At 46.1% G+C, this 12,875-nt stretch overlaps 1 protein-coding gene across 1 annotated transcript in view; it reads right to left on the reverse strand.

Annotated features, from left to right (window-relative positions):
* Positions 1 to 271, reverse strand: part of Nup210 (nucleoporin 210) — a 100,336-nt gene extending 100,065 nt beyond the window's left edge. Inside the window, exon 1 of the mRNA XM_055617508.1 lies at positions 80 to 271. Within this exon, the coding sequence (XP_055473483.1) occupies positions 80 to 252 (173 nt within the window). The 5' untranslated portion in view covers positions 253 to 271. The remainder of the gene's footprint in view (positions 1 to 79) is intronic.
* Between the last annotated feature and the right edge of the window lie 12,604 nt (positions 272 to 12,875).

The following is a 12,875-nucleotide window of genomic DNA, read 5'->3' on the forward strand; positions in this document are numbered from 1 at the left end:
ACGCCGCGCACCTGCCACCCAGCCCCCCCGCACCCGCCGCGCGCACCTGCCGCCTCCCGCCGGGGCCCGCGCGCCTCACCAGCGGTAGCAGCCCTCAGAAGCTTCCAGAGTGAAGTTCACGCGCGTGGCCCGCGTGAAGGGCAGCAGCACTTTGGGAATGTTAAGCTTGGCGGCCGCGGCGGGGCCCACTGCCTGCAGCAGCAGCAGCAGCAGCGCCCAGAGTGACGGCTGCAGCCGCGAGGCCCGCGCCATCCTCCCGGCCTCGCTAGCACCCCGGCGCGCGCTCCCGCGCCCTTCACCGGCGCGCGCCGGGCAGCAGGTGGCCGCGGGGGGCGGGACGAGCGCAGTGGGGGCGGGGCGCACGGCGAGGCAGAGAGCGCGCCCCCGTGCTGCGCGCCTTTTCGGCCCCGGAGCCGGTAGTCTGTGGCCTCCGGCCGCCGTCGCCGCCGCGCGCGTCACTGGCCTCAGGTGGCAGCCTTCCAGCCGGCTCGTTCTTGTTATTCCGCCTTGTCTGGAGCCTCTGGCGGTGGAGCCAGGATATCACAATAAGATGGGGCGCCCCAGGACATTGTAGGTTGCCATGTGGAGCGCCCACCGGCCCAGCATTCCAGACCACACTTCCCCGGGCCAAGGACGTCTTGGGGTTTTCCCGGATCAATCCATCAGCAAGGCAACACTGGGAACTTTCTGTTTCCCAGGCCCACAGATGCTCCAAGGGAGTTATCCTAAAGGCCAGTTAGGGCGCAACACTGCCCTAACTGAAAGAAAGCACAGCAGCCTGAATTCGTCAGAAACTAGGTAAAGCAGTCGGGTGTGAAGGAAGAGTGACAGGCTGATGACAGGAACAAGGACATGAAGCTGGATTTCAGGCTGCCTGGGGAAGCTTTCTGAGGATGAAGCCTCTGGCATGAACACCAGCATCTCACTGGGTTATGAAAGGCCACCATTCGTTGGTTTTGGGGGCTTTTGTTTGTCAGCTTGACACAAACTAGTGTCTTCTGGGGAGAGGAACCCTAATGGAGAAAACACTGCATCAGATCGGCCTCTGGGCCTGTTTATGGGGCGTTTTCTTGATCGACGTGGGAGGGCCCAGCTCACTGTGGGCAGTGCCAACTCTGCGTGGTGGTGATGGTGCGGTGGTGTATAAGAAAGTAGGCTGAGCAAGCCACTAAGTTCCATTCCCCCATGACCTTGGCTACCGGTCAAGGCCTGCTTGAGTGTTTGCTTTGGCTTTCTTCAAAGATGGACTCTGGTTGGGATAAGTATCCCAAATAAACCCTTTCCTTCCCAAGTTGCTTTTGGTTATGGGATATTTGGATAGAAGGAGGGGCATTTGGAGAGCATCCTCAGGGCCTAGGACCCTGGACCGGGAATGTGTGTGTGAGTAGCCACCAAGAAGAGAGCATATCTTCCACGCTTGGTACCAGGAGCTATGAGAGGGAAAGTCCCACCATCTTCTTAAAGGAAATAAAGTGTGAAGAAATCTGCCCCAGGGTGTCTGTGCAAAGTCTTCCTGGGTGTTCTTGATTATTCTTTGTTGTTATTAATTCCAGTGCTGGATATTACACACAGTGCTTCACTCCTGAGCCTTTCATGACTCACTTCTGAGCAGGTACTGGGATCAGGTGGCTAAAATTAAACAGGTTCAAAGGAATTCATAAGTGAAAGATCAGTCTTCTGTCATCCAGTCCCTCTTGTGGGCGGCCAGTGTCTTCCACATAGAATGCCTTAGTAAGTTTGAGATTGCCTGGACCCATGGCAGACAGGTAAACAAAGTATGTTGGAATAATGTTCTTTTGAAAAGTATACATCTTACCCTTGTTCTTTCAAATGCTGATCCCCCCCCCCCCCACACACACACACCCTGGTTTCAATCTGGATATTACATGTGATACTTATTCTAAACATCCTGTCTCAACTTTGTGTAAACATTCCAAAATAAAGCAACTAGCCACAATGTTGAGCAATGGGAGGAGCCAGGGGACAGGAAAGAGGGGAAGAGCCAGAGGACAGGAAATGAGTAGGAGGAGAAAGGGTGAGGAGAGCTAGGAGAACAGAGCTAGAGGAGAGATCTTGGAACAATGTGGAGAGATGGACTGGACCTAATATATCACTAAAAGCAAGTATAATGTAGGAAATCTAAATGTTAGGAAACTATGAAGGCTTGGAGGTTTAGGATGGAGTAACTATTGCCCAACATTGTGTTCTAGGTTAACTAAATAAATCATAGTCTCTGTGTGGTAATTTGGTTATACAGCTGTTTAGTATTAACAGCACCATTACCAGAAGATATATCAGTAGTAAATATTAAGTACATGAAAGGGACCTGGTGGGGCACAAGGAGACTTTAGTCTTGGGAACATTAGGAGCACAGGGCTCTTTGGTTTCAGCTTTCTGGTTATCAAGAAGCCAGATATATATATATATATATATATATATATATATATATATATATATATATATATATATATATATATATATATTTTTTTTTTTTCACATTCCTAAAGTCTAACAATAATGACAGCTCTTTTCCCTTCTATTCTTTTTTTCTCTCCTACCTAGTGTTGGAGGTCTGGAAGGGTGGGAGAAGGTTGGAGAAAAGTGGAAGACTGTAAGGAACCCACAAAATAAAAAACTAGAAGAAAAAAAAAAAACGCCAGCTACTTTTCTCTATATATTTGTCTGCCACGTAATTCATGTAGAGATCAGAGGACTTTGCTCCTGTGGGTCATAGGGATGGGATTCACATCATCACACTTGATGGCTCCTACCCACTAAGCCATCTCCCTGGACTTAGTGATATTTAAGAGGACATCAAGGCTGTAAATGATGGCAACACGTTTATTTTTTTAATTTATTTATTCACTTTACATTCCTATCAAAGCCCCTTCCTCCTCTCCTCCAGGTTCCACTCTCCCACCCTCTTTCCCTTTTCCACCTTTCCTTTCTCCTCAAAAAAAGGGGAGCATCGGAACTAGGCTCACACATCTATTTATTTTTAATACATATAATCCAGAGAAATAAAAATTGATGTTCTCATGGCTGGTGAGATGGCTCAGAGGTTAAGAGCACTGGCTGCTTCTCCAGAGGACCTGAGTTCAATTCTCAGCAGCCACACGATCTATAATGAGATCTGGTGCCCTCTTCTGTCATGTTGACAGAACATTGTATACGTAATGGGTAAATAAATCTTTAAAAAAACTGATGTCCTCACAACCCTATAGATAAGATGGTTCATAGGTTAAGCACAAACTGGATGCAGCACAGGAGCCCTTTGGTGGATGAGTACACTGTGGCCTGCTCATAATGTGAACTACTATTCAGCAATAAGAAGGAATGCATTGTTGACATATGTAACAACTTTGATGAATCTCCAGAGAACTGTACTGGTTGGGGAAAAAAATAAGGTGACTGGAGCTGGAGAGATAGCGTAGGAGTGAAGAGCACTTGTTGCTCTTGCAGAGAACTCAGATTTAATTCCCAGCACCCACATGACAGCTCACAGCTGTTTGTAACTCTGGTGCCAGAGAATCTAGCACCCTCTTCTGCCTCAGCAAGTGTGTGAAGGTCAGAGAAACACTTGCAGAAGTCTCTCCTTCCACTGCATGGGTCCTGGAAATGGAACTGGTGTTGCTAGGTTTGGCAGCAAGTGTCGGTACCCACTGAGCCATCTATATGCTGGCCCTCTCATATAGTATTCTTGACAAAGTGAAGGAAGGGCAAACAGGAGTGCCAGGATGAGGGGTGGGAGTGTCACTGTCAAAGGCAACATGACTGTTTTTAGGGTGAAGGGAATGTTAGTATCTTGACCTCACTCAGGACAACTCCCTGGTTTCATAAGATGTTACAGTTGCAGGAACAGGTAGGGTACATAAGACTTCTCTACTGTTTCTTTAAACTCTATGTGAGTCCACAGAGAGAGAGAAAGGGAGAGAAGTGTAGTTGTAGTTTTATCTGGACTTGTGGATGTCTACCGATGATCGGAGGATTGTGAGTTCTAGTGTGGGCCACATATACAAACAGTGGACACACTTACCGACTGTGTTCCTTGGGTAACCAGGACATTTTCCTAGCCCAAAACAACCAGGGATTATCAGTCAATATTTAAGAGTTTATCTTTCACATTGTATACCCCCTTCCCAGAGTTACAGTCATTTATAAACAGGGTGAGAAATATTGTCTACTGCCCATGGGTGAAGGGCCTCCTACATAGAGATCTCAGCTCCCCCCAACTACTCCTTTCCCCAGTATGTTAATACTTCATCTGAGAAGGTGTCCCAAGCAGTCCCCATGGCCCCCAGCACAGATCCCTAGGGACAGGAGAAAAAAACAGATTGTGTGAGGACACTTTGTCAACCTGATAAATAAAATAAGAAAATATTTCCTGCAACTTGTCATCCGGTTCCTCCCAAACTTCTGTCATTTCTTTAACACCCTAAAAAAAAAATTTCTTTTTATAATATCTGGGTACCACCTGCACTGTTATTTCCAAATTGTCTTTGCATTAGAGTGTTTACATCTATTTGTCTAAGCAGTGGGCTTTGCTGCATCTTTAAATAGAAAACCAGGACCAGCTGCCAAAATAGAAGCAATCATGAAATAAATAAAGGAAACAAAAGGATGCCCTGATACCCAGACAGTGATTCCTGTAGGAGCTCAGAGCCAAAGCCTGCTCCCAGCCTTCACACAGAGGATGTCAAGTCAGGGTCAGGAGCCATGGCGCCAAGCTGGGCCTTTCTTTGTCTAGAGCATTGAAGGACTGGGGGAAAAAAGTCTCACACAGATAACTTTTCCTGTAGGGTGTTGTGATATTGGAGCATAACACTACCCTTTTGTAACAACTCAGCAATTTTGAAAAATAATTTAATAGTAGAGTCACAACAGGTAACAAAATAGTATGACAAGGACCAGGGACCTTAAGCCTCATGACTGCCCAGTGCTGGGTCACCTACTCCAACTGTGGGTCAATCCCACTCTCCCTGCAGCAATTTCTCTGTTTTGATACAGAGGATGAAGACAGCGGTGACTCACTCCATCTGGATTTCACTGTGGATCTAAGAGGAAGAGCCCCTTCTATATAGAATATAACCGCAATACTGCTGTCGTTCCTGAAAAATTAACAGCAATACATAGGTTATATAATGCACATACAGGGATAGCCATGATGGTGCACAAGTTTAACCCCAGCACTTAAGATACAGAGACAGGCGGATCTCTGAGAGTTCAAGGCCAGCCTAATCTACATAGTGAGTTCTAGACCAGCCAATGCTGCATAGGAGACCCTGTGTCAAATAAATAAATGCATGCATGTAGAGGGCCAGAGAGATGATTGAACAGGTGGATACCTGCTAACAAGCTTGTCAACCTGAGTTTCACCTCCAGGATACATGTGATAAAGAGAACAGGTAATCTTCTGACCTCTACCTGAGTAATGGCACATGCATACCAATACAGATATGCACACAAGGTTTTTTTTTTAAAGTGTAAAAACTTTAAAACATTATGTTCAACTATGTCATAAAGCCCTTTTTCATATATATACATATATGTGTATATATATATATGTGTGTGTGTGTGTGTGTGCGTGTGTGTGTGTATGTATATTCTGTTTCTCCCTGCTGTGCCTGGATGTCACTAGGCACCATGTTGAGGGGAGGAAGCTCAGTGCTTCTCCCTAGATGTTCAGGCACTGCCAGACTCCAGGCTGAGAGGGATGGAGTGCAGAGCAGTGTTAGCAGTGTGTTAGGAGATTTCTGGTCCAACTGGGGATGTGGGAGAAGAGACTCTCAGCAGCAAAGTGTTAACAGCTCTCTGAGAAGTAGTATGCAATAGAGAAAGACCCTCTCTGCAATACAGCAGAGTGTTACAGCTCTTTTACCAGGCCAAACGACTGCTGGAGCTTAACCGAGCAAGGCAGTGGCGGGAGCCTGACCTGACTCAGGTGAGTAGGGCCACTGCTTTGTAAACAGCTGGCAGCAGGCTGCAGCAGATGAGCCCTTCAGGTGACTAGTTGCAGTGGTAGAGACTAGATCCTGACCTGACAGGTGAGTCCAGGCGGGTCCAGTGATGGGAGAATTCTTCAGGGAGAAGGGGAGCCCTTCTTTCCCGAGTGTGACAGCTTGATAGGAACAGCCAGTCTCAGATGATCTTCAGTGAAATAGATGGTGTGTCTTTATTCAATGTGAACAAAGACTTTACAAACCTTGAGTCTTGGGAAGGGGTTTGAGGGGTGAGTACCTCCCGTTGGTTGGGGCTAGCATGCTGGTGATGCTCTATTTACATCCAGGTGCCTGCTATGTGACTGGCTGCCAGTGAACACCTGGCTGCGGTCAGGTTTATGTGCCCCTAGGCAGGCACGGAAACAGGGAGGGAGCTGTCCCACTCCTGCTGGTCTCCCGGATGAGATTTTACACATCAAGTTTGAGACTTCTGGGGCCTGACCATACTCTATCTTGCCAGTTGTATGCCAATTCCTCTGGTGGCATGGTCCACACACTCACATATATACATATATATTCATATATATATGAATCATATATGATTCATACTGTCACAAAAGTTTTAGAGAGCTAAACCAAAATCAAAGACTATAAAACAGTAGTAGTGACAGTTCCCATTGGGAATTGTCTGTCTTTTCTGTCTTGTTTTGTTCTCCTTTCTCTCTCACATCAGGTGGTCCACCTGACCTGGGACAGAGATTTTGGAGGAAACCTTTAAATAAGCAGCTTGGGGCTAGAGGAGGGGGAGCTACAACTCAACTCCAGAGCTAGCTTTTCATTGAAGAACAGCATGAAGCATTTTAATGTTACCCATACCTAAAAGGCACTGAAATCCCTGCAAAACTGAACCCAGTGACTGGGAGAGGGTACAGAATAGGCTGAGAAAAAAGAAGGCTTAGCTATAAGAAAATTTTGAGCCCTGCCTGTAGACCCAGGATGCTATAGGAGGAGCCAAGAGACCCGCCAGCCAGTGAGGAGTGTGTGCATGTTGCAACAGACCTACTCCTATTTAAAAACAAAGATGCAAGACCCTAAACACAAACACTCCAGGCAACACAAAACAGATGGACAAAATTCTACAATTTGGTGGCCACCAGGACAAATCAAATCCCAAAGAGTAGCCTGGCAGTCGTCTGACTTGGGAATTTTGGTGCTACATCCAACTCTTCTACAAATCTCACAAATCTGTGCTGTAGTCAGGATTCTTTCTTATACCTCAGGAGGTTTTCTGATGTCTCTTTTCTCATAATCTAAGCATTGATAATCTGCCAGTGACTCCCTCCATACACTGGACCTATCTGATTTCTCTGTGGCCAGCATGCCCGACCAGAAAAAAAAAAAAAAAAAAAAAAAAAAAAAGGTGGTTCTGGCTGAATGCCCAAATCCCAGATGAGCTCCTAAATATTATGGGTCTGGGGCCATCATGGATTCCGTAGTCTGACCATTAATGAATTTTTACAGAGAAGAAGCTTTTATTTAGATACTGGCCCCACGTCTATACCTAGGACTCAGGATTCCTGAATACAAAGTCCAGCAACCTCAGTCAGGGGTTTAAAAAGGCAAAGAATACAGTTACAATTTATTCTCCTACAAGAAGAAGGTCTTCTCCTTGAAAACAAGTTTGTTTACATAAGCAGAAGAAGCAGTAAAAAAAAAAAATAATGATCCCTTAACAACCCTTAACTTCTGGGAGCCTAATTTTGCTTTATAGCTCTTTTAAGTACTTTAAACTTTTAAACATTGCTAGCCATTAATGTTAGTCATCACATCACTTGCATATGAAGGAGGGAGTCATAACTGAAATCCCAAGGGAAGAGTCTCCTGACCCTCCCTAGGGAGCATCAATAGCTCCATCACTATGACCACTGTCTTAGTCTGCTTTGGTTGCTATGGCTACAGGGCAAGGTCTAAGATGGCATCTTGTTATGATTGGAGGAAAAAGCCCCATCTACATTCTGTTCCTACTACCATGCCTTCCCATTCTCTCAAACCTTGATCTGAAACAAATTCTTCATTTCTTCCTTCCCTCCCTTCCTCTCTCTCTCCTTTCTACCTTCCTTCTGTGGCTTTATCTTAGCATTAAGAAAAACAACACCAGTCAGAATATATGATTCTACATCTGTGCATTCTCTGAAGCAGCCAACCTCAGAGGGACAGGAAGTAGCACAGTGGCTTCAGGACAGGTTAATGTTCAATGGGGACATAGTTTTCATTTGGGAAAATGAGAAAGTTCTGGTAAAGGATGGAGGGAGAGCTGCAGGGCACTGTGAGTGGGCTTCATCCACCTGACACTGAAGATGGTTGGGGATGAGTAGGTACATGTTGGTCAGAGGGTAAAGAAAAGCATAGTTAGATTGATTTTTTTTTTAATGCTGAAAACAGTCACATGTAATTTTATTTTTATTTATTAAAATTAGCTTAAAAAACACAGGTATTGAGTCCGGTGGATTGAAACCATGTTTGTAAACAACTACGTACACTTGTTTTCCAGTCCAGGACCTTCTGACCTTTCCTAACTTTTCTCAGTATCAGTGACCTTGTTCTTAAATTAAGGATGAACTTAACTTCTGAGCAGGTGCTGCTGTTTGGAGAAAATGGGAACTAATTACCTTGAACGCTTTCCTGTCAGAGTCCACCCTCTCCATTGTGAATGGGAGGTAATTAAACCTTTCCGGTAATGAAGCCCATGCCTTGTTAGTCCTGGATACAGATCTGGAAGCAGACAAGTTAAAGAGAAAGAGAAAACCCAGGTATGGGTCATGCCTAAAGGGAAAAAAAAAAACAAACACCAGAAAAACCACCTCACAACATAACAACAAAATTATGAGGTGGCTTGTGCCTTATTTACCAAGTTGGGGGCCACAAGAAGCAAATATCTTTAATTTTCCAAATTAAAAACAGTCTTGAGTCTGTGAGTGCCTCTCCCTGAATTTTAGGAAATATTAAGGTCTTTCTCAGTCCAACAATTCAAAGGCTTTCTCTCTCTCTCTCTCTCTCTCTCTCTCTCTCTCTCTCTCCATTCCTTCCCCCTTACTTCACTTCCTCGATTTACTTCCTCTCTCCCTCCCTAATTCATCTTTCCATGCTGGGGATAGATCCTGGAGCCCAGAGCACACTGAGCCTGTGCTCTACCTTTGTGTAACCTCCAGCTCGAGGAAATGAAGTCTAGAAGCAGAGCCTGCCTCTAGCAGAGCCCAGCTTTGGGGTTTGGTGCTGGGAACAGAAGCTGGGATCTTTCACATGCTAAACAAGCCCTCATGTATTTAGCTTCATGCATACACTCTCTCTCTCACACACACTCACTCACATACATCAACACTCCCCCCAACACACACACAGACACACCACTTGTAGTGAAAATTTTGGTTTCTTTAAAGATCACAGAAACGTTAAAAGAACATGTTTTTGTTTTAATCCCAGGCATAGGGCTGCAGGGCTGCTTTTAAATGGCTGACTATGATTTGCTCGGTGCTCTAGCAGAGGCGTGGTTTTTTGCCAGCTGAAGAAAATTTCTGCGATTGTGTGACATTTGGAATTCTGGGGACTTTTCAGAAGGTATATAAGTGCTAGGGCCCCAAGAGGGGATTGTTGGCTGGTTGTTGTTTGCTGTTGGTTGCCGTTTGTTAAGTAGACATGCACAAATAAGAAACAAGAAGGAGGAGGAAGAGGAGAAGAAGAAATAATTAGATATAGTTTCATTGAATATCAAACTTGTCCCAAGGAGCTGGATACTCCTAATCAGCAGGAAGTAGCCTAATGATAACATCACACCTTTTCTCTCTAGCCTTTTGTCTCCTATCTAGTGTTAGGGGATTGGAAGGGAAGAAGAAAGGGGGTAGAGAAGGGTGAGAGAAAAAAAGACCCACAAAGTAGCAAATGCTGGCTACACACACTCCATCCCAGCTTTGCACGCCAGTCCTTCTGACCCGTTGAGCATCACTCCTGTGCAGCCAGGTTTCATTCTCATGACTCATTGTTCGGATCGTTTGTTGGCCACGAATGAATCTGTGGGTCAGGTTAGACTCTCTCATGTTCAGCCACTGTGCCCAACTTGCCAGGGTTTCTAGCTGTGGCGTCTCCTACCAAACACAGACCAGGTATTGGACACCAGCCACTACATCACAGTAGGATATTCCCAAATATGGCTCTTCGTGGCTATTACTGCAAACATCATTCTTTTATTGATTTTTAGGTCATAATTCAAAATAATTAGTTTCATCGTGCCATACACATGTTGTTATATTCTTCTCCCTCTCCTACATCCCCTTCCCTCCCTCGGTTAGCTCCCTTTTCTTCCCCCTCCTAGTCACTCCCAACTTCTGCTTTCTTCTAACATCCATTACAGGGTTGTTTTTAATCAGGGGCACCCTTTGTGTGTCCAACAGATTTCTTTTAGTGGAATCTCTTAATGTAATGAGGTAGATTTTTAGTTTGTTTTTGGTGCTTTTGGAACTCAGGACCTAGTACCTTGAGTATGCTAAGCCATGCTGTACCACCACACTGCACTCCCAGTCCCTGTGTCATATGGCAATTTCCTGTGGAGACTTGAACAAAATATCTGTTCACCACAGACAGGGAACTGATGACAAGTCAAAGTCACAATACCGAGATGGTCGTTCTCCAACCTCAGGTCCTGCCCCACCTTTCCTGCAAGAACTGAGTGAGCAGAGAATGAAGGGGCAGCAAGAGGAGCTTCATTTGGGAGCAGTGATGGTTCAGCAGGAACATAAAGATTTGGAGAATAGGAAAGCAGCCACTGAGACCCTGGTGGCAGCTGGAGGCAAACTGAACAAGTCTCTACCCCCCCATTCTCCCACCCCTACCCTCACTCCCACCCCCACCCCCTGAACAGGTCTCAGAGGCTGCAGACAGCTGCAGGAATGATTCCAGTCTACAGCAGAAGTGAAGCATGGCGTCTCAAAGGATGAGGCACTGGGGAGCTTAGGGAGTTCCCTGCCACCTCCCACGGGTCTGCTTCTGGTGTTGAAGGCAGTAGCCTCTTCTCTAGAGCCAGCTGGAGTCCTCTGGGACCAGGCTCTGAAATCTTCCTTCTCTTCCCTTAGCTGAGGTTCTTGGATACTAGCCTTGGGACACAGGAACTGTGTCAGGCTGTACTGGGTGATAGCCCCACTGTAAAGAACTGCTTAGCCCCAGCCTGACATCTTAGCCCTACTTTCAAAAACAACATGCCCAGGTAACAGAAGCAATCCACACTGCCAAACTACAAAAGCAGTTGTAACTTCCTGATCCACCTATGTGTGTATATGTGTCCCCAGTCCCTCTGGATGAGCTCAGTCTTCATTCTACCAAAGGTTGGGGCCCCTTGCTATTCCAATAAAGCTGCTTCAGCTTCTTGGGAACAAATCTGTCTGCTTCTCTGCCTCACTTGCCTAACATACAGAGCCTGTCTACTGAATGTATGTGCATGCAAATACTATGCAAAATTGAGAAAGAGGTGTCAATCCTGGTAGGGGAAAGAGAAAGTCTGCCAAAAACTGAAGGCAGTGCCACTTAGGTCCACAGCTCTATTCCCCTCCCTCCATGTTGCAAGGGGAGGGAGGGAGGGCTCTGGAGTCTCAAACACATCCTGCTATGTCCAGGGGCTCTTGTGTGTGCTTCATCCCCTTGCTGCCAAGGGCAACTAGACATTTGGTTGTCCGAGGACGGCAGCTGGGACCCATCCAGTCACTCACGGTGGTAGGCTATCAGATGACATCCACCACTAGCCCCTTGCCCTCTGGGCTGTCAGCTCTGTGTTATGTGTGGAGGGCTTTTCCACCCTCTATTAATACCACCCAAATCCAATCTGGCTGATCAACGAGTGTATTAGGTTACTTACAGGAGTGTGGGGGAGGGGCATCTTACAGGAACAAAAATGACTCAAAGACAGCTTTGTTACTGAAAGTCGAGTCCAGCATGGGTGACACAGCTCACAGAAAACTGGGACCCTGGGGCTGTCCTCAGGACCTGCAGGCAGTGGGAGAGGACAGGGACAGACCCCCCCCTCAGTACATACTGCTTATGTAACTGTGATGGCTGACCTTTGTTGTCAATGTCACACACCTGGGAAGGAAGAACCTCAGCTGAGGAATCGCCTCCATCAGATTGTCCTGTGGGCGCATCAGTGTGGCATTTTCTTTATCAATGATTAATGGAGAGGGGTTCAACCACTTGCGGGCAGTACCTTCTTTAGGTAGGTGGGCCCGTGCTACATAAGACAGTTAACCAGAAGGCCTCAAGTAGAGGGATTGGGACACTAACTGGTGGGTGCAGATGTGGAATTCCACAGCCAAACTTTAGGTGGAACTCAGGGAATCCTCTGACGGAAGGGGAGAAAAGATTGGAGGAACCAGAACGGTCAGGGACACCACTAGAACAAGGCCCATGAAATTGGCTGACTGGAACTCACGGGAGCTCGCAGAGATCAGGGAGCCTGTAGGGCTCTGACCTAGGTCCTCCACGTGTATATTATGGCTGAGTGGCTTGGTGTTCTTGTGGGATTTCTAACAATGGAAACAGGGCTGTTTCTGACTTTTGCCTGCTTGTGGAAGCTGTTTCTGACCCTTTTGCCTGCTTGTAGGACTCTTTTCCTCCTAGCGGGTTGCCTTATCCAGGCTTGATGTGATACTATGTGCCTGGAATTATTGTAGTGTGTTATGCTGTGTTTAGCTGATGTACCTGGGAAATATGTTCTTTTCTGAGGGGAGGGATGGATCTGGGGGAGTGGGAAAGTGAGGAGGGAAAGACTGGGGAGAAGGAAAAACTGCAATCAGGACATATATATATATATATATATATATATATATATATATATATGAAGAATAAAAATATATGAGAGATGAATAAAAAGAAAGAAAAAAGAAAAGTGATATAATA

The sequence above is a fragment of the Psammomys obesus genome, unplaced genomic scaffold (assembly GCF_907164565.1).
Source record: "Psammomys obesus unplaced genomic scaffold, mPsaObe1.curated_primary_1811, whole genome shotgun sequence".
In the NCBI taxonomy this organism is placed as follows: domain Eukaryota; kingdom Metazoa; phylum Chordata; class Mammalia; order Rodentia; family Muridae; genus Psammomys; species Psammomys obesus.